The 21473-nt window shown below is 55.3% G+C and overlaps 3 protein-coding genes across 3 annotated transcripts in view; 2 read left to right on the top strand and 1 right to left on the bottom strand.

Annotated features, from left to right (window-relative positions):
• The first annotated feature begins 983 nt into the window (after window positions 1–983).
• Window positions 984–7675, top strand: LOC122385870. The gene is made up of 4 exons (XM_043374464.1): window positions 984–1076; window positions 4012–4641; window positions 5767–5957; window positions 6252–7675. The coding sequence occupies exons 1-4, from the start codon at window positions 1002–1004 to the stop codon at window positions 6544–6546; spliced, it is 1191 nt and encodes a 396-aa protein (XP_043230399.1). The 5' UTR covers window positions 984–1001; the 3' UTR covers window positions 6547–7675.
• LOC122385869 (UPF0415 protein C7orf25 homolog) lies at window positions 1408–4149 on the top strand. Its single transcript, XM_043374463.1, has 2 exons — window positions 1408–3696; window positions 3832–4149. The coding sequence occupies exons 1-2, from the start codon at window positions 2389–2391 to the stop codon at window positions 3913–3915; spliced, it is 1392 nt and encodes a 463-aa protein (XP_043230398.1). The 5' UTR covers window positions 1408–2388; the 3' UTR covers window positions 3916–4149.
• A 100-nt stretch (window positions 7676–7775) lies between the features above and the next one.
• LOC122385902 (serine/arginine repetitive matrix protein 2-like) overlaps window positions 7776–21473 on the bottom strand; it is a 95214-nt gene continuing 81516 nt past the window's right edge. Inside the window, exons 11-22 of the mRNA XM_043374529.1 lie at window positions 18655–18747; window positions 16849–17043; window positions 15234–15377; window positions 14895–15014; window positions 14440–14691; window positions 12418–14230; window positions 11926–12236; window positions 11238–11516; window positions 10694–10873; window positions 10306–10417; window positions 9943–10062; window positions 7776–8708 (exon numbers count right to left, since the gene is read on the bottom strand). Coding sequence (XP_043230464.1) covers window positions 8605–8708; window positions 9943–10062; window positions 10306–10417; window positions 10694–10873; window positions 11238–11516; window positions 11926–12236; window positions 12418–14230; window positions 14440–14691; window positions 14895–15014; window positions 15234–15377; window positions 16849–17043; window positions 18655–18747 — 3723 coding nt within the window. The 3' untranslated portion in view covers window positions 7776–8604. The remainder of the gene's footprint in view (window positions 8709–9942; window positions 10063–10305; window positions 10418–10693; window positions 10874–11237; window positions 11517–11925; window positions 12237–12417; window positions 14231–14439; window positions 14692–14894; window positions 15015–15233; window positions 15378–16848; window positions 17044–18654; window positions 18748–21473) is intronic.

Here is a 21473-nt window from a genome sequence, read left to right on the forward strand (position 1 = left end):
GCTGAAACAAGATATAGAATGCTTTTCTTTACATTTAATATCGCAAAGCACAGCTTTATGCGCTGGCTACGATATGTGCGTGTCGGTTGCGGCAGTAATCATCGAAGAAATATATGATTTATGAACGTTTCTTGATCATAGAATGATAAAACATTGCAATGTTTGCCTGTTGTGATGAAAACTTCTATACTACCGCTCTATCGTCCGGAATTATTCGTGTTTGATTACGGCGATTCCGCCACTCTATCAGCTGATCTTTGTTTCCGAGTCACGTGACCAACCGGTGTCTCCCTGGTTGCTCGCATGAATAGATTGCAAGCAATGGTAGGTCAAATATTTTTAGGTTAAGTGATTGTGCATTAGGCTTCAGGCCTTCGGCCTGAAGCCAAATACACAACCACTTAACCTAAAAATATTTGACCTACCATTGCCTGTAATCTCTCCTAAGGCATTGCCTTCGGCACTGCCGCTGCTTCGCAATGAGAAAGTTAAAGGGACCCTCCCACCTTCAAAAAAGTTCATGAATTGGCACGAAAGTGATGTCGCTCGGTTCAGAAAGAGCGAAAACGAATATCTACCAAATTTCATCGAAAAATATTCACCGGTTTTCAAGATATTACACTTTTACTTTTGTTTACTTTTTGGGATCTCCGCTGTTCCTAGCGACTTTATTTGAAAGTGCGGCATTTGTTGCGCGCAAAGCAGCATATACCACCGCGTGCTACCAAACGTTTTAGTAAAAGATTTAAAAATCGTTAGATCTCCGCTGACGTCACAAATTCTAAGGGGGCATACCAATGCACTAGCCCCTTAGAATCCGAAAACTGCAAGTTTGAAATTCCATATCTCCGAATTAAAGCATTTGTCGATGTTGTGAGTGCCCAAACCGGTATTTGCAGGCCATGGCCACCAATTTGGCTATCTCAACTCAAAACTAATGTTAAGGTGGGAGTGTCCCTTTAATGACGTCACTTTCCTCACAGTTGAATAGCATCGTTATTATGTATTCACTAAACCTTGGAGCGCAGTGCGTGGCCGGTGGAGTACGCAGTCGGTGGGGATCTACGGCGGTGACGGTAAATATTGTATTGGTGCATTTAAACTTGTTTGTGCCATGAATGACTATCAGCTATGAAATCAAAAGGTCAAATTATGTCATGTGATATGCTTCTTACTATCACTTGGGGTTCGCGACGAAAGTAAAGGCTGCCGGTCCTAAAGTAAATAAATACCGAAATTTCTTGAACACTAAAAAGCTGCGGGGGTTGCGACCAGGATAAATGGTGGTTTCTGAGCCTGGCCGCAAACTTGGCTATCTCAACTCAAAACTAATGTTAAGGTGGGAGGGTCCCTTTAACCAGATAATTTTTTCCACATCAGCAGATTGTTAAGTTTCGCTCCCGAAACTTGTTATTTACTTAAAACCTAAATTTATCACAGCCAGCAATTTTTATGTTAGAAAGGCAAGCCTCGGTTTAACAAATAAAAATGTTTCTTCAATCATGTATACCTTTTGGCTTTAACTCACCAAAACTAGTTAAGTGCTTCTTTTTATCATGTCAATGGCAGTAAAAGTATATGAAATTCAACTGCTTACCTTTTCTTTTTATAAATCATATGCTTAATTTTCTTTTTCCTTTTGGTACTTTAACTTACTTGATACTTCCCTGCCAGATTCTAATGCATACCATATACTTACTATATAGTTATATTAATAATTACCTAAATGAAGCTTGATTTGAAATCAGCTGATAAAGCTTGGGTTGGAAATAAAGTTTGATTGAATATGAGCTTGACTAGAAATCAAACTTTTTTTTTTGCTTTTTGATGACTTATTGATGTTCATGGCATCAAAACCTATTACGGGCCATACTATTTTCTGGACAGTTTGCCAGCTGGCATTGTATGATGGCGCTAGCAGAGCTTGTTATATATCAATGCCAGATTCAAATAACTAAACATTTATCATTTAATTTTTCTATGAGTATTGAGTGCCATTTTACATGTTCATGTCCATCTCCTACAGTGTTTATATCAATAAATAACATAGCTATTGTACATCACCAGCTGGCCAGCCAGCTGAGTTTATCCAGTTGCTAGTAGGTAAGGCCCCATATTACTGGCTTTGAGTATTGGCATCATTTGTAGTATTTTTTTTTCTATTTTGAATCCTAGTGGTTAATTATATAAAGGAGGGTTTAGATATGTCTGCTGCTAGTTAGTATATTACTGGGTTTGCTACCTAGCAAAGATGAGAACAACTTTGTGACCATACCATGTGTGAAGTACTCAAGTCAGATCACATCCTGTCTCTGTCATGTACCCACCAATGAACCTGGCAGGGACTACATTGTCTGACACACTCTGAGCTTCAACAGCAGCTCCCACATGGCCGACACAGGGGTGGCACGGCTGGACGCCAAGGTGCGTCAGGGCCAGGAGATCCTGGCCCAGCTGAAGCCTCTAAGACACATTGAAGGCTGTGACAAGCTGGCGCGCAAGGTCAGTGCTGAGCTGAAGTTTCTGCAGAAGCTGCAGCGGAAGCCGCACATGCTGAAGGAGGACCACCTGCGCAGCAGCAACATGGAGAGCCTGCAGGCGATCGCCGACACGCTGTCGGCCGCCGAGGGCGCCGTGGCGGTGCTGGCCGCGTTCACCTGCCCGGAGACGGGCGAGCGTGTTGTGGTGGACGTGGTGGCCGCCGGCGGCGCCGAGTGGATCAAGGTGATCTCTCGGAACCCGGCGGCGCTGCAGCGCGTGTCGCTGGGCCAGGGAGAGTTCGGCCAGCGCTCCACTCAGGAGCAGGCCGAGCGCTACCTGGCCGCCGCCGACGGGAACCGACACTACTTCCGACCGCCGACGGTCCGGTTCGTGTTCTCGGCGGGCGTCGGCCGCCGGCTGGCGGAGCGGCTCAGGGCCCGCGGCGTCACCGTCACCGGTCAGTGCATCGACGATGATCAGCTGGGAGTAGCCGCCGACTCCGACTCTGACTCTGGCTCCGACTCAAGCGGAGATGAACTGGAGGAAGAGCGGGAGGAGATGGCTCCTCTGGATCAGGAGGAGGGGGATAACTCCGGTGAAAGAGTGTCCGCCACGCTTGGCTCCCTGTCACCCGACTCCGGTCTGAACTTGGACGTGACGGCGATGCTGGCGTACGTCTCAAACCTCACCAACGGCCACTGTCACGCCTCCTTCTCCGAGCCGGTGCTGTCTCAGCAGGCCGCCTGGGAGCGCGAGACGCCCGTGAAGCCCGCCCTGGACCGCCTGTTCGCCGGACGGCAGCTCGTATGCTGCCGTTCCGCCGAGCGGGCGTTCGTCTCCATCGTGAACACGGTGGGCGGGCCGAGCGAGCAGGCGCGCGCGCGTCTCCTGCTGCAGCGACTGCAGGTGGTGGAGGACCGCACGGCACCCGCCACCGCGCTGCTCGCGGCGCGCGGAAAGGTGCGCGGTCGCTCGGCGGCTGTATTCGGCACCGGTGAGGCGCTGCGCATCCCCACCGTGACGGCTAACACGGGCTTTGTGCGCGCCGCCGCCGGACAGGGTGTGAAGTTAACGGCTCTCACCCACGGCTCCCGAGCGCTTACCGAGGCCAAGGAGCACCCACCTGCCGAGGGCGGGCCGGCAGCGGCAGCAGCGGCCGGAGGCACACAGCCGGTGGAAGATGAAGGAAGCTCCAGCAGCGACACCAGCCCGCCGAGCTCCCGACCCCAGAGGAGGTTCGGCGCAGCGATGCGGTGGCGGCCCTGGTGGCCGCCTTCAGGGCCCTCCAGAGCCACTAGGCTACACCGCGGCTTCGCCGCGGCTGCGGGGACCGACAACAACAACAACAACAGCTCCGACGTAGACGAATCGGTTCCCGGATCACCGGACGCAGTGGCGCCGCTGTCGCAGCCGAGCCCGCTGCCCGTGTTCTAACTGTGACGAAGACCGCCAGCCCTATTGGCAGTCTTCTGCTGCGTGTCAGTGTGTGTGGAATTGAACAGAGTGAATGTCCGACGTCTTTATTTTCAGATTGAGCCAAAGCTGTTGCTTATGTTAATCATGGATGATGATTCTGATGAGTATGAATTTGCGAAGTGCAACATAGCGCTTCTAAAAGAGACGATTCGTGAATTGCGCGCGAGTGACACACCGAACGCTAATTGGCCCCTGCTGCCCGGTCTTCGGGATGAATGGGAGCTCTGCGCTGAGACCGAGGATTCGACCTCGCCCACAGCCTCTGCCAGGAAGCGCGCTTTATCTTCCAGCTCCGGCATCAACGTGAAACGAGCTCGCCGCCTGTCTGCGCCCTCCTCCGACCCAGAGGACTCTGCCGGGAGCGATGTCGCCTCTGAGGCTGACCTCTCCGGCTCTCCGGCTGCCCCGCCGGCCCTGGACACCCCAGCTGTCGCCCGGGTTCCCTCCGACCCGCCGCCGCCCTCCAGCAGTGAACTGACTGTAACCGCCGCGCCGGCCGGTGGAGGGAGCACCGGTGCCGCCGACGGCCCGGTGGCAGCGGTGGACGTGGCGGCGCTAGAGTCTCAGCAGCTGACAGACGCCAGTCACCTGCGGCTGGAGCCAAACCTGGTACTGGTGGCTGCTGATAGCGCTCTGGACGCTCCGACCGCCGCCCGCTGGCTGCAGCACACGCTCACACCCAAGGTGAGGACGATTCCCCATAAGGACCAAGACAGGTGGAAAGAGGACAGACTAAAAAAGTACTTGCCTGAGTTGCCTCTACATGTCTCGTTGATACTTGCCAGCTTCTCGAAGTATGACATATCACGTAACTCTCGCCGCTCGTATTCTGATCAATTAAAGGTAGTGTGCCACCTTTGAAAGATTTCCCATTTTATTTTTCCTAGGATAAGAAGCTTCTGTTTTTACCTAATATCGCAAAAAAATCAAAAATGGGCCTGGAATAGTGCCTTTTTCGCCTAAAAGTTTTTCGGTTTTTAGATATGTATAACAACTGTAGTGGGCTCACCTGCAAACAGGCGTCGGGCAACAATCGCGAATGCGGCGCACTTGTGACAATAAGCAAAGGTCATTATAGTGTTACGACCATACGACGTACGGGAATGAGTTATCAGCTGTCTAATCGTAGACAACACAATGTCGAGCCTTAAACTGTAAGCCCGTATTGGTATTGTTTCTTTTATTTGGCTGTCGAACATTATTTATGGTTTGAAATATGATTTTATGTAAAATAATTGATATGAAAAAGCCGTCTTATAAGTTATGACCCCATTTCACCACACGCAAGTGGCAGAAATGACAATGATCAGCTGACGCATTTTTCTTGGCCGAAGTCAGAGCGCGCGGCCCGACGCACCACGCGTATTTGGAAATTCCGACCTCGACGAGCATCAGAAGCCACCTAACAGGCGTGTTCGAAACCGCAGGAGATGATGATGAACGGGTTTATCGAAACTTGATTGGATGAGCATATCGGTAATAGCGATTTCAGTGTGTGCATTTCTTGTTCATAGTGGTGTGAAATGTGGTTGGGGTACGACCGACAACCCGTCGGGGCGAATTTCGCACTGGGGTACTCAAAATTTGAAGAATTTAAGACGTTTCCATGAGTTTTGAAGGTATGGATAAGTTCTAAAAATCCGGTTCTCCTTATCTGGGCCATTAACTCCATACGGTCCAAGAAAGCTGGCACACTACCTTTAACGATTAGTTGCAGTGTCATCCGTTATCACCGATCGACTGAGCCTGCTCCCCCGCCTGTCATTTTTCCCGTTGTCCGTTTCTGACTTAGCTCCGTTCCTCCCTCAGCTGCTGTCCGGTGAGATGCCGTCCGCAGAGCTGGCCTCGGCTCTGGTCGGTCTGTCCGGCCGACACCCTGAGCAGATCATCGAGCACTGTCTGCTGCCTCTGACGGCCGGAGAACTACTCACCTGTGACGATCTGGCCACCCGACTGGTCACCGAGGGACTGCAGGAGACCCACCGGATGCAGCTCGTCAGGTCAGTGACACCAGTCGGACTGTTGGCCAGGCCAGTTAGCAGACTGGACTCTTCAGTCTTCAGTTCAGGTAGTCTGTGTTCATCCAGTTGGTGTGGCTGACTATCAAGGGTCTTCCATGGCTTATGCCTGTCTTTCTTGGTTATTTCCGCGTTGCATCTCTTTTCGCTAAAAACTTGAACAGTCATATGCTCAGGGATCAATTTCAACGTCTTATTTTCAACGTCAGATGCCTTTTACTTTACCATCGAGAAGTTCTAAGTCCCTGACGTGTTAATCCTCCCCCCCCCCCCCAGATGTCTGTGCGGCCGGCCACTGTCTTCTGCAGCCGTCTCCCTGCTGCTCTCACTGCTGCCCGTCTGCCCACCCTCCGCTGATCTGGCGACCACCCTCACCGACCGACTGGAGTCCTCAGCCGCCGAGGAGCAGCACCGCTCCAGCGCCGCGTTCGCCCGTCTCCTGCTCCTGACGGTACAGCGGACAGGCCATCTACTGGACGCCGGCGAGCGAGCGCGGCTGGCGGCGGCCGCTGAGCGGGGTCGTACCGCGCTCAGGAGAGCCGTCCAGGCGGCGCTCAGGAAACTGGAGTGACTGAGGTGATGCAGTGACTGGTGGTGGAGCGTGCAGTAATCTCTGGTCAGCGACTCAGTGGCGATGTGCAAAGGGTGAGCGAGCGAAGTTTCAGTGAGTGTGACGGTGGCGCCGGCAGTGGCTTTGGAGGTGTGGCGGCGGGTCGGACTGGCTGGCCGTGTGTGTTCGAGTCTGTTGTGTGCTGGTCCAGTGGTATGGTGGCTGGTTGTGCTGTGTTGACTGCTGGGTTCCGAGATGTGCTGGGCGTGCGTCTGTGATGCTGGGTAAGGACAGAGCGTCTGCTCTGTTTACTGTGTGTTGTAGGACGAGATGGCGCTCGGGCTGGAACCGTCCCTGGTAGGTGGTGTAGTGAGCTCTATCAGCTCTCGAGGCTGCTGGGGATCGATCGTGATGTCTGGACGTCCAGCTGGGTGTATGATGCATGCTCAATTACAATACCCACGGTACCAGATGGCGCACCACTACAGGACGTGACGTCCGCTTCTCGACCTCAGGCAGGCAGCTGGTGTGGCGACATTGCCTCCCGGCTGTCCTACAACGCTGGGTTCTAGCTCACTACCTGGTGAATAAGCAGAGGGGCTATTTTTTTTAACCCTCTGTCAATATCCGTTGTCCAAAAACCCCAGTGTTTCGGACAGCGCGTTCTTGCTTCTCGGTCTTCGTTCGGCTGAGCCCTTGGTGCGCGAGTGTGTAACATTGACCTGCAATGGGGGTTTACCTCACCGCCAGAGCCTCGTGATTTACGGACTAGCAATCAACTGGGGCTCGCCGGTCGGCCTCTGAGGTATCTACAGCTAAATTGTGATAGGTGGATGACAATAGCATGCATAATACTAGTGGGTGTTCACGAGGGTGTACAGCCGCGTATCTAGTATTTTTGGTTGTCCTGGCATTGGAAATGCCTCCGCACTCCTTATTTTTCTTCTCTCTACGGGCCGCCGCCCTGTCCGGTGATATTGCTCCAAGTTTTGGTTGTGTTGGCTGTGTGCGGTGAAGTTCGGTTACTTCTTTGGTGTCATAATAGGTCAAGGGGAGGGTACGTGCTGCACGTGGTGATGGGTGTTTGGGCGCGGTGTGTTTCAGTCACAAAATGAGAAGAGACAATATATTTGCGCGCTACGACTGCTCAGGATGCGTGTCAATTCGTTGCCCCGCCTTCACCTCGCCATTCTCGTCTGATGGGTCATGACCATATGTCCTATGATTCCATACACGCGAAACAACTCAACTCACCAATACATACATGTATTAGTTCTCAGTGGCGTCGACAGGCGGCGCTAGCAGCGGCCGCTGAACAATCTCATCTCTCTTTCTCCATTCCTCCCAACAGTACTGGTAATAGCTATATGGCATAAACAATGAGAATGTGCTGAGAGGGCTGCCACACACCGCCAGTAACGGCAACCGCACACGCACTCACAAATCCACTTTGTACAAGCACAAAATAATTTGACAAGGAGCGAGTGAAAAACACTAAAATGGTCGTTCGTCGTTCAGACTCTCACAACTCCATACAAAACTATGGCGGTCAGAGAGTAGCCGCGGCCCGCCACAGCGTGTCTCTGAGCTGCGGTTGATCCTCTCCGGCGGAGTGTGCCGGGAAGACTCGCGCGCGCGCCGCCGCCGGGCGGGGGCGGGGGCGGCCGCCGGCGGGCAATATCACAGCGCCGGCGGTCGGCGGCCGACGCGCTGGAATGTGGGACAGACAGAGTGGGCCCGGCGCGCGCGTCCGTGCCGCTCCCGTCGCCGGACAGCGATGGCGGGAGCGGACGGCCGCGCGCAAATGTGACCGTTAACATGGCGGGAAACGACCGCCACATGCAGGAACTAGCGCCGAATAGTCGGAATAAAGCGCTGATCACACCACAAATATATACCACCGGTCACAAAATGGCCGTGCAACACGTCCTTAAAACGCGCCCCTCATTTCAGTCGTACATTTGGTGTGTCAGCTGCTGATATAGGGTATCTCCGCCCAGCCCAGGGAGGCCTGCAGCTATCTCTCGGCCCCTGGCCAGGTCCCGGCGCCGTGACCGCTCAGCCGGCGGCCGGGTGGCGTCAGGTCAGGTAGTTGTCCCTCTGCTGAGTGATGGGCAGCTCCGGCGGAGGAGAGTCGTCCTCCTTGGCACGACGCGGACGCTCCATGGTGGCCAGGGCCTCCACTGTAATGACAGAGCGACACGCCGTCAGCGGCTGAGGACTGAGGGTTTGTCGGTTGGTGATGGCACCCCAGACACCGAGGACAACCTAAGAGACCAGCTGGGCAGCCGGCTCCCAGGCCGCTGATGGATGGTCTACGTGACACTCGCGGGCTGAGACAGGAATGGTCAATTTTACCCGGCTCGTACGAGGGAAGTTCCCCTCTGTTCCGCACAGTTGAAGCGTATGCGGTTTGAAAACTGACGCTGAAGAACTGTACCGAAAAACACTACGTTTTAAAGTTAAACCTGGCACGTATGTTTCCAGCATAACCTTTTTTCCATTCTGCGGAAATTAGCATCATCTGCGATTCATACGTACCTGTTTTCTTTTCTCCTATCGTGCCGCTGGTCGACTTAGTGCACCGACGTCGACACTGGAACACACGTAACATGCACGTGAAGCGAATGAGCGTGCGACTCCGACGATCTGAGTCGTGCACTCGGGCAGCACAAGCAGGCGGTCAGCGCCGGAAACCTGAATCGGTCAAACTACGCGCTCTTGCGTAGGTTAGCCGATCGTGCTTTGTGACACGGGCACACAAGCGGCCACTAGTCTACGCTCAGACAGGCATGACGGTGGACACGAAATAGCGTGAGGGCAGCACAAAGCAGCATCGACACAAATGGGGCCTTCGATCTAACGGTGAAAGCTGACATGTAAGATAACATTTGGTGGTAAACAAAGGGCCACCAGCTGTGATTCACTGAGGGTAAACAAGCGAACGACATGCAGCTAGTGCTCGTACAAACTAATCTTTCATCCACCCGAAGAGCAACGTTACATCCCATCCCATGTCATAAGTATCTCGCAAAAATTATGGTTTGTGTCACTGTCAGCATTAACGTGCTGTGATTCAGATAGCTGTATGTGTTCAAACCGTTTTAAGTCAGTGACGCCTAATATAATGCCTATAATGCCTGAAACCCTGAGTAGCTCGAGCATGATAGCCCGTGATTCGGACATATTGACTCAATCTCTGCGTGGCTCGGGTGATGCTCGGTGACCAGTTTGTGACCCGAACAGGCGTTGGACCGAGGTGTTCTGTGTAACCCGTTCAGTGGTGGCTGATTGCCGACTGCGCCATTCACTGGATGCCTATCTGTAGTCCCCCTAGTCGCCCCGTGCCGACACGCGGTGAGTGCGTCATGCAGCAGCCACCCCAGACACATCCCTCCGCTCCCACCGTCCACTCACCGGCCACGCGTTTGCTCTTCTCCGTCACCTGGCGGGCCAGGATCTCATTCAGCTGGAGGATGTGCGCCCGCTGCAGCTTCTCGGTCACAACAGAGCCGCGAGGTGACGGGCCCTGGTGGTCTGAGGGAGAAAGAGGGGGTGTTACAAAAAGGCATGGTGGAACGTCCAGCTGAGACAATCACAGGGGATGAGGGGATGAGTTAGGTATAGTGATTCGAAGAACTGAACATCCTCTTTACGCACGACTCCTTTGTTACACCAACAACAGTGTTAGCTGCGACGAATCATCTTTAGCGACGCTTTGTTGCATTCGCGACCCGACCCGGAGTACCGAGGTGAAGCGGTTTTCCTAAGTCAAATTACCGGCCGTTCCGATCGAGTCTAGGAACCCGGTGCTCTGTGTCAGCATCCGTCGGATGGAGGCGGCCTTCCTGCTCCGCTGCAGTCGCTCCTCCACAGAGATGGGCTCCACCTCCTGGAGAAGAAGTGAGTATGTAAAGCAGGTCAGATCAGAGCCACCCTTCAAAGGAGAGAGGAAATCCACCTCCTTGAATGGAGCACGATGATCGTCAGAAATGGTCTCAGACTGAGCCGTAAAAAACATCGCACATTACTGTGTTGTGTGAAAACACCAACCTTAGATCTCTTGGAAAAAGATCCTCTACATATGCCCTTACGTCTGCGGATAAGGGGCTTCACAAACTAACAACCAGTCTAACTTCACCATCCCCCCATAGCCACGCCCACTAACCAGCTCCGGGACGTATCTCTCGGGGATGAGGATCTTCTGCGGCGTGCCCAGCAGCGTGTCGATGGTGTCGGCGTCGAACCGCGGGTCGGTGCGCGTCAGCGACGACTTGACCACGTCCGGCGTGCCGCCCGACTCTCCCAGCGCCCGCTCCATGTCCATGTCGTCGGCAGAGCGGGACAGCTGCGACAGACGGCAGGTCAGGTCAGGTCAGGTCACACAAGTCTGATCCCACTCGGAGATGCTTGGTATGGCTACGGAACTAATTCAAAGAAGTACGGTTACTGAAATGGTTTAAACCGTTAATAAAGGAACCAAATGTTTTACGTACAATGGATACATAAAATACAGGTGCATTCTAAAACATGATGCACACCGAGTGAGCGATCGTGCACGAAAATAAAGCACAAACATTTGTTGTGCTGTGTGCATGCGCATCTCTATATGAATATCTCAACACAGTGCTCAACAACACAAGCCAACACAACACTGTCCTTGATCAGGGACTCTCTGGTGTCCTCTCCCAACTCGTCACCTCGCTCCCTACCAGTTTGGGCGAGGGCGCTGCGGCCTCGTGGTGCACGGGCCGACTGCTGCTGATGGTAAAGTGCCGCCTCTTCGGCCGAGGTCGGGCGCGCCGGTACTGCTCGGGGCCCTGCAGCTCCTCCACAATACGGCGCGCGGCGTCCGATTTGAACACTGGCGAGGCGGGTCCCTGCTGGGCGCTGTCCCCGCTGGAGGTCGCTGCGCCTCCGCCGCCGGCCGGCAGGCTCGGGTTGGAGCCGAACAGCCGCTCGTGCGCCGACAGGCGGTCGGTAGACGGGGACTGGCAGGACCCGGGTCGGTTACGGGAGGTCAGAGAGTGGCATTACGAGAGGCGAGCCAGCGGTGCAGGCACACGACACAGAGCACAACAGACGTGCGGCCGCGGTCCATACAGACCCGGTGGGTACACAAACTACAGGTAGGTATAAGTGGTGCAATACACATTGAGGGGAGATGCTACTGCTCTGTGGTAGTTTGGTGAGTTATTGTGTCTTAGCGCTACTGGCAACAACAATGCAGCACACAAACATTAATTATGTATAATTCAAGCAAAAATAACACACATAACGGTGTTTACATGAAAACGAGCATGCAACAAGTACCTACTCGGGAGGCAAGTCCCAAACAAATTGCGAATTTCAACTACCTACACAGAAGCATCCCGGAAACACGGCTCGCCCTTCACTCACCCGATCCACCATGCGTTTCAGCATCTGGTGGCGAAAGTTGGGTATCCGGCTGATGGCATCCTGAGACGCCTTGGACCGCCGGTCGTAACCACGGGGCAGAGACAGCGCCCGCCGAAACTGCGAGAGCACAGCGTCCTGCTCAATGATGTTCTCTGGCGACTCGCTGTCGCCTTCCTGGTTATCAGCCTCCCCGACAGAGGTCAGCTCGGATTCGTCCATGCCGCGTCGGGTTTTGTCCTTTTGGCGGAGCTGAGATTCACGCTTCACAATACGCACAGTCTTGATTTCTAGCTTCTCCTTTGGTATGATTCCTGAAAGAAGACAACAGATCAGTATTGAAAGCGAAAACGGATCCAAAACAATCTAGAACCATTTATCCGGAACCATAAGCAAGTTGAAAAGATACAAGTAACTGGCGTTGGTAAGATGTCTCGCACGCATAGGCTACATCGCTGAGTTTCATTAACTGAACATTTTCAAGTGTACACTCACCATAGAACCTCTGCATCCTCTCGTCGGCCTCGGACAGCTCCTGCGGTTCGTCTCTCTCCCTCGGCTGGTCCTGCGCCGACTGTTCGCCCGGCGCGGTCTCCTGCGGCGCCGTCTCCCTTCCATCCGCCCCTCCGACTCGCGCCTGGCCTCCGCCGGCCGCCGGAGCCACGTTCATGTACTGGTGCCGTGGTGGAGGTGGTGCAGCGGAGCCGGTGGTGCCAGACTGGTGCACGCCGGCCAGGTTCCGCGCGGCGGCAGGTTGCTGCTCGGAGGGAGCGGCCCGCGGCGCCGGCTGGGGCTGAGGGTGCCCTGAGCGCTCACCTCCTCTGGGAAACCCCGCCGGGTGTCCCGGCTGCTGGTGCTGGGGATGTTGTTGTTGATGGTGTTGATACTGCTGGTGATATTGTTGTTGTTGGGGGTTGTGGGGTAGTTTGTTGTGCGGGTGGTCGTTGTTGGGTTGACGAGGCTGTTGTCCGTCCACGGGCCGACGAAAGGTCTCCTCAGTCGGTGGTCCTCGAAACCCCTGACGTTCTCCGCCGTGATAGCCGTAGGGCGACTCCCCGACACCGCGAAAGTCCCGCTGCTCGCCGCTTCCATACTCCTTGGAGCGGAACTCTCTCGAGTCGTGCTGACGAAACGTCTGCTGCTGCTGCTCACGGTGGCGAAATTTCTCCTGGTCGGCGCCAGCTCTACCTCTGTCCGAGTAGCCCGCCGAGCGCGGCCCCGGCTGCTGGGTGACGGGACCCGGCGAGCGGCCTCTGTGTCGGTCCTCGGGTGAGCCATACCCCGGCGGCCCACCGTGACCCATCTGAGGGCGCGCGGCCGGCGGCTGACGCGGCTGCGGCGGCGGCGGCCGGTTGGCGTCGGTCTCATACCAGGCTGGCGGCGGCGGCCGCTCCTGTCCGGGCCGGGCACGGGATGAATCCGGCGGCGGCGGGTGCCAGCCACGCTGCTGAGCTGGGTGCTGAGCTGGGTGCTGCGGGGGGTGCTGAGATGGATGCTGATTCGGGTGCTGCCCCGCGGCCGGCTCGTGAACGCCAGGGGAACGGTACTCGTGGTAGTCAGAACGCCCGCGGCTCACCGGCCGGTTCTGCTCGGCGCGTCGCTCTAAAGCACCGCCCGCCGTTGGCTGGTAGTTATGATACTCGCTGCCGCGGGACTGATTACCCCGGTGCTCAGAGGACTCCCGCCAGACCTGCTGCTGGTTCTGCTGTTGGTGCTGCTGGCTTTGCTTGTGGTGCTGGTGTGGCGGCTGGTGTTGGTGATACCCAGCCCGCTCCTGGTGCACCGAGTACTCATTCTGCCGGGGCTGTTCCGGACCGCGCACCGTCCTGTTCTCTGAGATCAGCGTTTGTGTGGTCTGATACTCCGATCCCCGTACCCTCGTACCATGATACTCTCCGGTCTGCGTCTGCGTACCGCGGTACTCTCCAGTCTGCGTCTGCGTACCACGGTACTCTCCAGTCTGAGTCTGTGTACCACGGTACTCCGGCTCGCCACCGGGCGCTCGCGACTCCAGCTGACTGCTCGGCCAGCTCCCGGGCAGGGTGTCACTGCTGGTCGGCCCGTCCGGCTGCACCAGAGACTGGTGGCTGTTGTCGGTCGGTGAGGAGCTGTTGAGACCGCTATCCAGTGATACCTTGTCCCCGGCGGCTGGGTCGTCGGCGCCCAGGCCCGGAGGGGAGGGCTCGCGTGGCGCCGGTCCTGAGGCGTGTCGGCGCCGCTCGGCCGCCGCCCGTGAGGGCCGCGCCGGCAGCGTGTGGTGGCCGCTCGGAGCAGGCGGAGGCGGCGCCTCGTGGCCACGAACCAGCGGCTGTCGGCAGAGACGGAGGATGGGGGTCAGCTGGTGAAACGATCAGAATATTGACGGAATATAACATATAATTGTGCGTACTTACTACTTGGACAGTTAAAGGAGTGAATTACAGATAGACAAACGACCTGCGCAGTCGTTAAGTAGTTAGATGCAGTACAACAGCCTCCAAACAGCGAAGTTGCCCGGTCACGTCCCTCGCCACGCACCTGATGTTCGTAGTACGTGTTGACAAACAGCGGCTGGTCCTTGTCAAAGGCGGCAGCCCGTCCTCCGGCCACTGTGACCATCGAGTCGAGGTCCGTCTCTATCCAGCTGGCCTGGTGGTGCCGGCGGGGCCGGGCGGTCGGCTCCGGCGGCTGGGTGAGCGCCGTCACCTGGCGACTGAGCTGCTCCCGGCGCACCGCCAGGTCGTCAATCAGACTCTGCACGCGCTGCAGCTCCGCCTCCAGGGCGCGCACCTGGGGAAGTCAGGGTCAGAGGTCAGGTCACAGTTCAAAGGTTGGATGCATGGATTGTGGACTAGTTACGGTCGTATAAAGAAACATGATTCATAGCTTATCATGCGACATCAGTTAGCTCGTAGGTGAACTTTAATCGTTGCACATTTCGAGGCAGTGGCGAGGGCTGAGACAGCGTGGATCACCGTTTTCCCGTGCCGTACCTCCTGGCTGCGCAGCGTCTCCGGTCCGCTGTTTTCCGTCATCACCGTCTGCAGGCGCTGCCGCAGCATCATCATCTCCCGCTCCAGACGGCTGTTCTCCGCCGCCGTGTCCTCCAGACTCTGAGGGATGGAGTAGGGGAAACGTCAGTACAGACGCGCCCACCTACACGGCGAGAGAAAGGCAGACAACCGTGTCTCCCTCGCAATGTAACATGCCACTACACGAAAGAAGTACTACCCGAAGCTGACACAGCCAAGCTCTCCTACCCTATCCTCACTCCCACTCTACTTCAAAATGCATGTAACTATGAAGCATGGCGCTCGAACAAGAGTACGTACTCTGGCACTGGAGGTCAGCGCCGCCCGGACCTGGCCCAGCTCCTGCTGTAGCGCCCTCTGCTGCATCAAGAGCCGCTCCGAGTCCCGCAGAGGCGCGCGGCCGGCCTCCTGGCGAGTCAGCTCGATCCGACGCTCCAGACGGTCCTGAGGAGAGGTGACGTTAGAATGGTGGGTCTGCGGTATACTGAGGAAAGATGAGAAGGGAGCTTCAAAGGGAGAAATGAGGATAGAGCAGGGGCTAAATTAGGGAGCGTTAAACTGCTCTTATTTAAATATGGAGATGGATAGATAAAGGTGTTGTCGGTAATAGCTCAGTTAAAGATTAACGTTTCGAAAAAGAGCTAGGGCACGGTTTCCAAAGCAATGACAATTGAATTACTGATCACTAGAAACTGACAATGTCATTTAATCTGACATTTGGAAAGGCATGATCAAGGGGTAAAGCCACACAGGCCAGCAATACTGTTCAGTCTAAGGTGTTTCAGAAACATGAGTACCATTCTCTTCATCCTGCCGATTGTTATTGCTAAGCGTTAGAAGCATTGCCGCTGATGGAATTCCTCAAACAAGCACCGGCCCCCTCCGCAGCACCACCACCCGGCACGTCACATCAGCACACAACCACACACGTCACACACCCCTCCTTTTCAAAACACCCACACGCCACACAGTACACTTCACACTACACCCGCCACGCCCGACCCGGCCGGTCGCCGTGCTGTGGATCATCCACCCTTTCCCCGCTCCTTCGCCGTCTCCGCCGTCTCAGCACCGCTGCCGTTAGTGCCTGCCAGGCCACCACAGTGCACCGTAAGCGTAAGTCAGCAGTCAGTCAGCGGCCAGCAGCGTCAGCGATCAGCAGCGCGGCCAGCAGTCAGCAGGCAGACCAAGCGGCGCCCAAGCTGCGGGGAGCGCTGTCTCCCGGCGGTGGCCGACCTTGTCTGCCCTGAGGCGCTGGATGTCGGCAGCCTGCTGGGTCAGTTGACGGTCCAGGCTGAACAGTCGGTCAACGCGGGCCTGAAAACACGCCATGCCACAAAACTAGGAGCGGAGAAACCAAACAGAACTAAACACACCCAGTTGACTCAGAGCGAGATATTGAACCAAGATGTCAGCAGCTGTACAGGATTACAAAGTATGAGATGGATGGTCGTTCCCAGCAAATCTGAGGCGATTACTACTCTTAAGCCGGCCGATTACTTGGATCAGAACTTCTGTAGACTTCATCTAAGAGAGAAAGTTTATTCGTAAACGTCTCAAGAATTTCGAACTGTGCTAAACTTCTCCGGCGGAACGTAATGAACGACTGAGGATATTCAAAGAGACGTCGTTAGGACACAAATGAGTCTAGTTTGACAGAGATTAACTTATCTCAGTGATATCAGGATGAGGGATGAAAGAACTGCGGGATAAATCTCCTCAGAATGGGATTAGCATGCCACGAACATAACCACGATTCATGACAGTCTCGTCAAAAGATCTCGTCTAGCAGAAACAACCTTCAGTGGCTACATAAGCACAACAACGGTCCATTCCGGTCCATTCCACACACACAGCCGAATGGTGATGGCCGGCATAATCAGACAGCCTTCTGGCTACTGAACTTAAAACACACCTGCATGTCAAACGGCTGTCCGGCGATGGCGTGCCAGTGCCGGCGCTCTTCGCGCAGCATGCGCCGCTCCTCGACGCGCTGCGAGAAGCGGCGCCGCTCCTGCACGGATGGTCCGTCCGGGGGCGGCGCCTCGTACAGCGACGACAGCTTCAGCATGTTGTCCACCAGGCTGATGAGCGGTCGCGTCAGCTCGTGCTGAGGAGGGCAGGAGGGCGATCAGACTAGGCTGGGAAAGGTAGACTATGCTATGGTCGAGACTGTTTGAATGACAGGTCAAACAGCGGTCATGGTGGGTTTTGAAATAGATGAAGGTCAAAGCGAAAAGTCGGCTACTTCATTAGTGTAATGGCCACTCAGCCTTTCAGAAATTTAGCAGCATTTACGATATCACTGCAATGGTGCTAACTGCCAAATGCATTACTTTTAACCATCTCCTTTACAGCACTTCAAGAAAGCTCTACCATGTTCTTGGAAGGCAGACGCCTGAAGGCTCACACTGCGACATATATCATTTCATTCGGAATAAGGCCGTATCTCGTGCTCGTTCGATGGCTCCGGCTCGTTCGAGTGTGCGCCATATATCAGAGTGCTGTCGTTTCTGCCCGGTTATTTGAGCGCTAGTGCGGCCGCCGCCGCCTCTTGTCGGCCCATTGGTCGCCCCATCAGTCAGGCGCTAACGGGGGTCTCAATTTACACCGATTTAGAGAGACACTGCAGTGCCGTCCCGCAGAGCCGACGGACAGACTGAATGGGCCCGCAGAGTCGATACATCGGCCGGGCGGCGTATTTCTCTTACGTCCGGGCAGCTCGGAAGGAGGTAGGTCGGGGAGGAAACATGGCCCGGCCGGGTATTAGGGGTGATAAATTGTCCAACTAATGAGGTCCCTAATGCCCTAGTATCTGCGGTAATGGGTTCATGGTGAACGTAGAAACCCCTAGCCTTATTTATCACATAGAATATCTAGGCATAAAATGTATGCCCTGATGGCATATAAAAGGCGAATGTATAGCGTTTGGGCAGCTGGAATGCATTACGGGATCACTCAGTCGCTCGGCAGCTCACAACGCAAAACGTCGTCAAACCGGTATATACTGCCTTGGTCAAACCCACAGTGTCAAACCAAACGCTAACAAGTCATGGGCTATAAAGCTCATATCCGCGAACGTTCACCCCGTTTCTTTGGTTGACATTTTACGCCGCATTCCCAGTTTTTGACCTTCCACTGACCTCACTCCCCTGCCAACGACTGCCACCGAGACCACCGTTATCGACATCAGACATCCCGATGCATCGCTCCGCCGGAACACCACCGTCCAATCAGAAACGCATCAGCATTGTTTGTGTTCCAGAAAGTCATATTCCGCTGCCGGCCCGGTGAAAGCGGATGGCTAAAATGGTCGCTGAGATCGGATCAGGTAGCGGCGCACAAGCTAACGAGGGAGTGATGAACCTGCCTTTACTCGCTGACGCACACTGACTGGTGCGTTATTACTATGACAGACATCTGTCAGCTCGTCGTTGTCATCACTGAGAACCGTTATTGGAGGTTGGGATCACGGATTCGATCAGTCTGCCAATGTGGCTCGCTCTTACCGGCTACTGGTATCGTCACTTCAGCAAACATCCATCCGCGACGCTAGCGGGCGGTTCCGAGACGTTCCTACATCTACCAAAAGACGGCTAGAATAATGTGAATGCCGCCTACTCGGTCCCAAGACACCTTTTTATCCACCCTCGGACAGTGGGACAGTCAAACGGGCACATTCGTTAGGTCGGCAGCACTGCAGGGCTGAGAGTCTCCTCACCTGTTTGTCAAGTTCCCTGATCTGCGAGCGCAGTCTGTCAATGTTCAGCAGGGCCGCCTCCCGCTGGGGTCCCTCGGGCAGCGGCGCAGACGTCTGAAGAGGAGAAGGAGAAGAGTTGGTCAGACGGAGGACGGCAACTCAGCTCTCCTAGCACAGCCTAGCTGGGTGGTCCGAAACCAGCTCAAAACTAACACAACACAGCTGCCGACACAAGTCGGTGTGCCGACGAAGCGACAAGCTCCTCACTCCTTCATCAATACACACTCACCACTGCGACGTACACACCTCGTACACACACTGAGGTGCGACTCACGACACAGGAGCCGTCCGCGCCCTCCGTCGGGCGACATTCAACACCCCAGGGTCACACCCGCGACCGCAGCCACCACCACACACATGCACCGGCACAGCTCCGGAGCTGAATGGCACCCACAGCGCTGCCGCGGCCAGCGTCCGACCAGGACGGACGGCGCCGCGGCCTATTGAAACGTGGTGCAAAGTGGAGCCGATTTATTGGCGTCGATTGTCCGCGGGGGGTTTGACATTGACGAGGGCGACAGCGGGGGGGGAGAGGAGGGGAGTGGGCGGCGGGACGGACGGTCGGGGCGGGACGGGGAGGGTGGGGAGGGTGGGTGACACATTCCGACACGAGCCGTCGCTGCCGCTGGTCCGACGAGGTGAGGATACAATGGTGGCACGGTTTGCCGGACCAGGGGCCGCACAAAGGCGGCCACACAGCCACCAGTGGCGTCGCAGGGCTGACCGATACACAAACAGACAAGCAACACGAATGCTGGGCCACAACCACATCACTAATACCCACACCAAAGCACCGACGGGTACTGACGGCTAGCCGTTCGGACCACGGCCGAACTGACAGTGCCAGACTGACATAGCGGTCACCGGCCACCCGTCACCACCCGTCACACGTCACACGGCTCACGTCAGGGTCACCGAACATATCAGTAACTCTGCCGGCGGACACATCAGTTTAGACGCGGTGCCAATCTCCCTGAGTTGGATGTCACCAAACGTGTCAACTCAAGCGAACATCTCTCTGTAAATATGGAAATTTCATTCGACTGGAGTTGCAGTACAAAGAACAGCTGCATACAGCCCGTTCAGACGAACCCATCCTGCAAAATCAATCCTAGATCCAGCTAGTTTCTTCGTAGTCTTGCATCGAGTACTTTGTAAATTACATGCACCGCTTCCTTTCTGAGCGGCATCACCAAGTCTGGTATTCATCATTCTCAAGTTGTTAGCTAATTAACATAGCCTCACACCATAGTGCTAGGACCATGTGCACTCCTTTCGGTTCTATATCGAAGCGCCGCTGCATTCAGCATGGAAACCTTCGGGCTACACAAGAACGCGCGCTCCCTTTCCATCCCCACTCCACGTGTCCAGCTCACACCCATGGCTATTATGTACCGTCAGACCAGTGTCAGTGTGTGCATGCACACACTGCAATACACGGGCGGCACTGCACCGCCCAGACACAGGGGACCAACAACAGGCAAAATCGATGGGGCGCCGGCCACTGTCTGCCGGAATGCGAGCTAGCGGTGCGGACCCCTGCGGTGACGGGTGCCATTGACACGGTGTTGTCGGACCCCGTGTACACGGCACAGCCCGCCCAGTGTATACCCAGCACACACCGCTGGCCACATGGGCTGCCACTGCCACCGGCGCCTACTGGGGCGAGGGACATCGGCCCCGTGCGGACGGCAAAAATAACAATAGAAAGACGGTGGTGCTAATAGGGGGATAACAAGGCGCCACTTGCTGTATGGCGGTCGTCGTGTGCCGCTCATCGCCGTAAGTGAATGACAAATGCACGGTAATAACCAAACGAATAAGTGATGAGTGGTGTTTTGTGAGTTGATCAATTGCAAATACACTTAGCGAGCTCGTCAAATCGATGAATGACGAGCACGATTTGAATACAATCACCTGATGCTCCAGACGTGTTTGCCAAGTTATCAGAAAAGTCCAGTCATGCACATTGAAAGGTGACCTCGGCCCTGATTTGTCTGACCTTGTCAATGTCTGGCCCGACATAGGTCAGTATACTTCAACGTTAGAGCGTAGAGCCGCGAGCAAAGGCTACCAATTGCACTGGGACCATAACCAGTCTGGTTAAATCCCTCTGGGGCCATTCCGGTCAGCGGGTGAAAATGACAGACTGGAGCGGTTGGACAGTTAGTGCCGGCTCAGCTACCGCCCCAGTAGGTCACAGGTCGGTCCAGTGACGTCACCAAAGGTCAGAGAGAGGAGACCGCTGGCGGTACCGACTGACGGTCAGCTATTACCATCGGGCCATCCAATATCAGAGAAGCCCCAGTGTCTAAAGACAGAAACCAGTCGACACTTCCGAGTGACCAGAGACCTTTTTTATCATCCTTTTTGTGGTATGTTTTATCACCATCACTTCTCCCACCCAGTGGTGCAGTGACGGCGAATATCCACACACCACCTCTGACCCTCACTCCACCGGAACCGACCCCCACCTCCCCGGAGGGCGGGTCAGCGGGGTGAGGGGCGCCGCTGATTCCGGACCACTGCTGATTCTCGACACGTTCACAGCCGGCCGACACTCGGACGGCGGCCCGTCCCCCGGGATTAGGGAAACTCGCTCCGGCCGCCGCTGGCCGAGCACGATAACCATTATCACAGCGGCAGGCGGGCCGCAATAGAAACCGACACAAACGGGCGCCAGCCATGGAGTTAAACGGCTCAACCACTCGGAGCATTCACAGGCGGCCTGTAATACCAGGATATAGTTTGTAAATGCCAGTACCATCTCGGAAATACCA

This window comes from Amphibalanus amphitrite, unplaced genomic scaffold (genome assembly GCF_019059575.1).
Source record: "Amphibalanus amphitrite isolate SeventyFive unplaced genomic scaffold, NRLGWU_Aamphi_draft 000234F_arrow, whole genome shotgun sequence".
Lineage (NCBI taxonomy): Eukaryota > Metazoa > Arthropoda > Thecostraca > Balanomorpha > Balanidae > Amphibalanus > Amphibalanus amphitrite.

Excerpts from the sequence above, each read along its gene's own strand:
- LOC122385870 (XM_043374464.1), top strand. The coding sequence starts at position 1,002 with ATGTATTCACTAAACCTTGGAGCGCAGTGCGTGGCCGGTGGAGTACGC. Across the intron at positions 1,077-4,011 it reads GGGGATCTACGGCGGTGACG|ATTGAGCCAAAGCTGTTGCT; the intron begins GTAAATATTGTA and ends CTTTATTTTCAG. Across the intron at positions 5,958-6,251 it reads CACCGGATGCAGCTCGTCAG|ATGTCTGTGCGGCCGGCCAC; the intron begins GTCAGTGACACC and ends CCCCCCCCCCAG.
- LOC122385869 (XM_043374463.1), top strand. The coding sequence starts at position 2,389 with ATGGCCGACACAGGGGTGGCACGGCTGGACGCCAAGGTGCGTCAGGGC. Across the intron at positions 3,697-3,831 it reads GCAGCGACACCAGCCCGCCG|AGCTCCGACGTAGACGAATC; the intron begins AGCTCCCGACCC and ends AACAACAACAAC.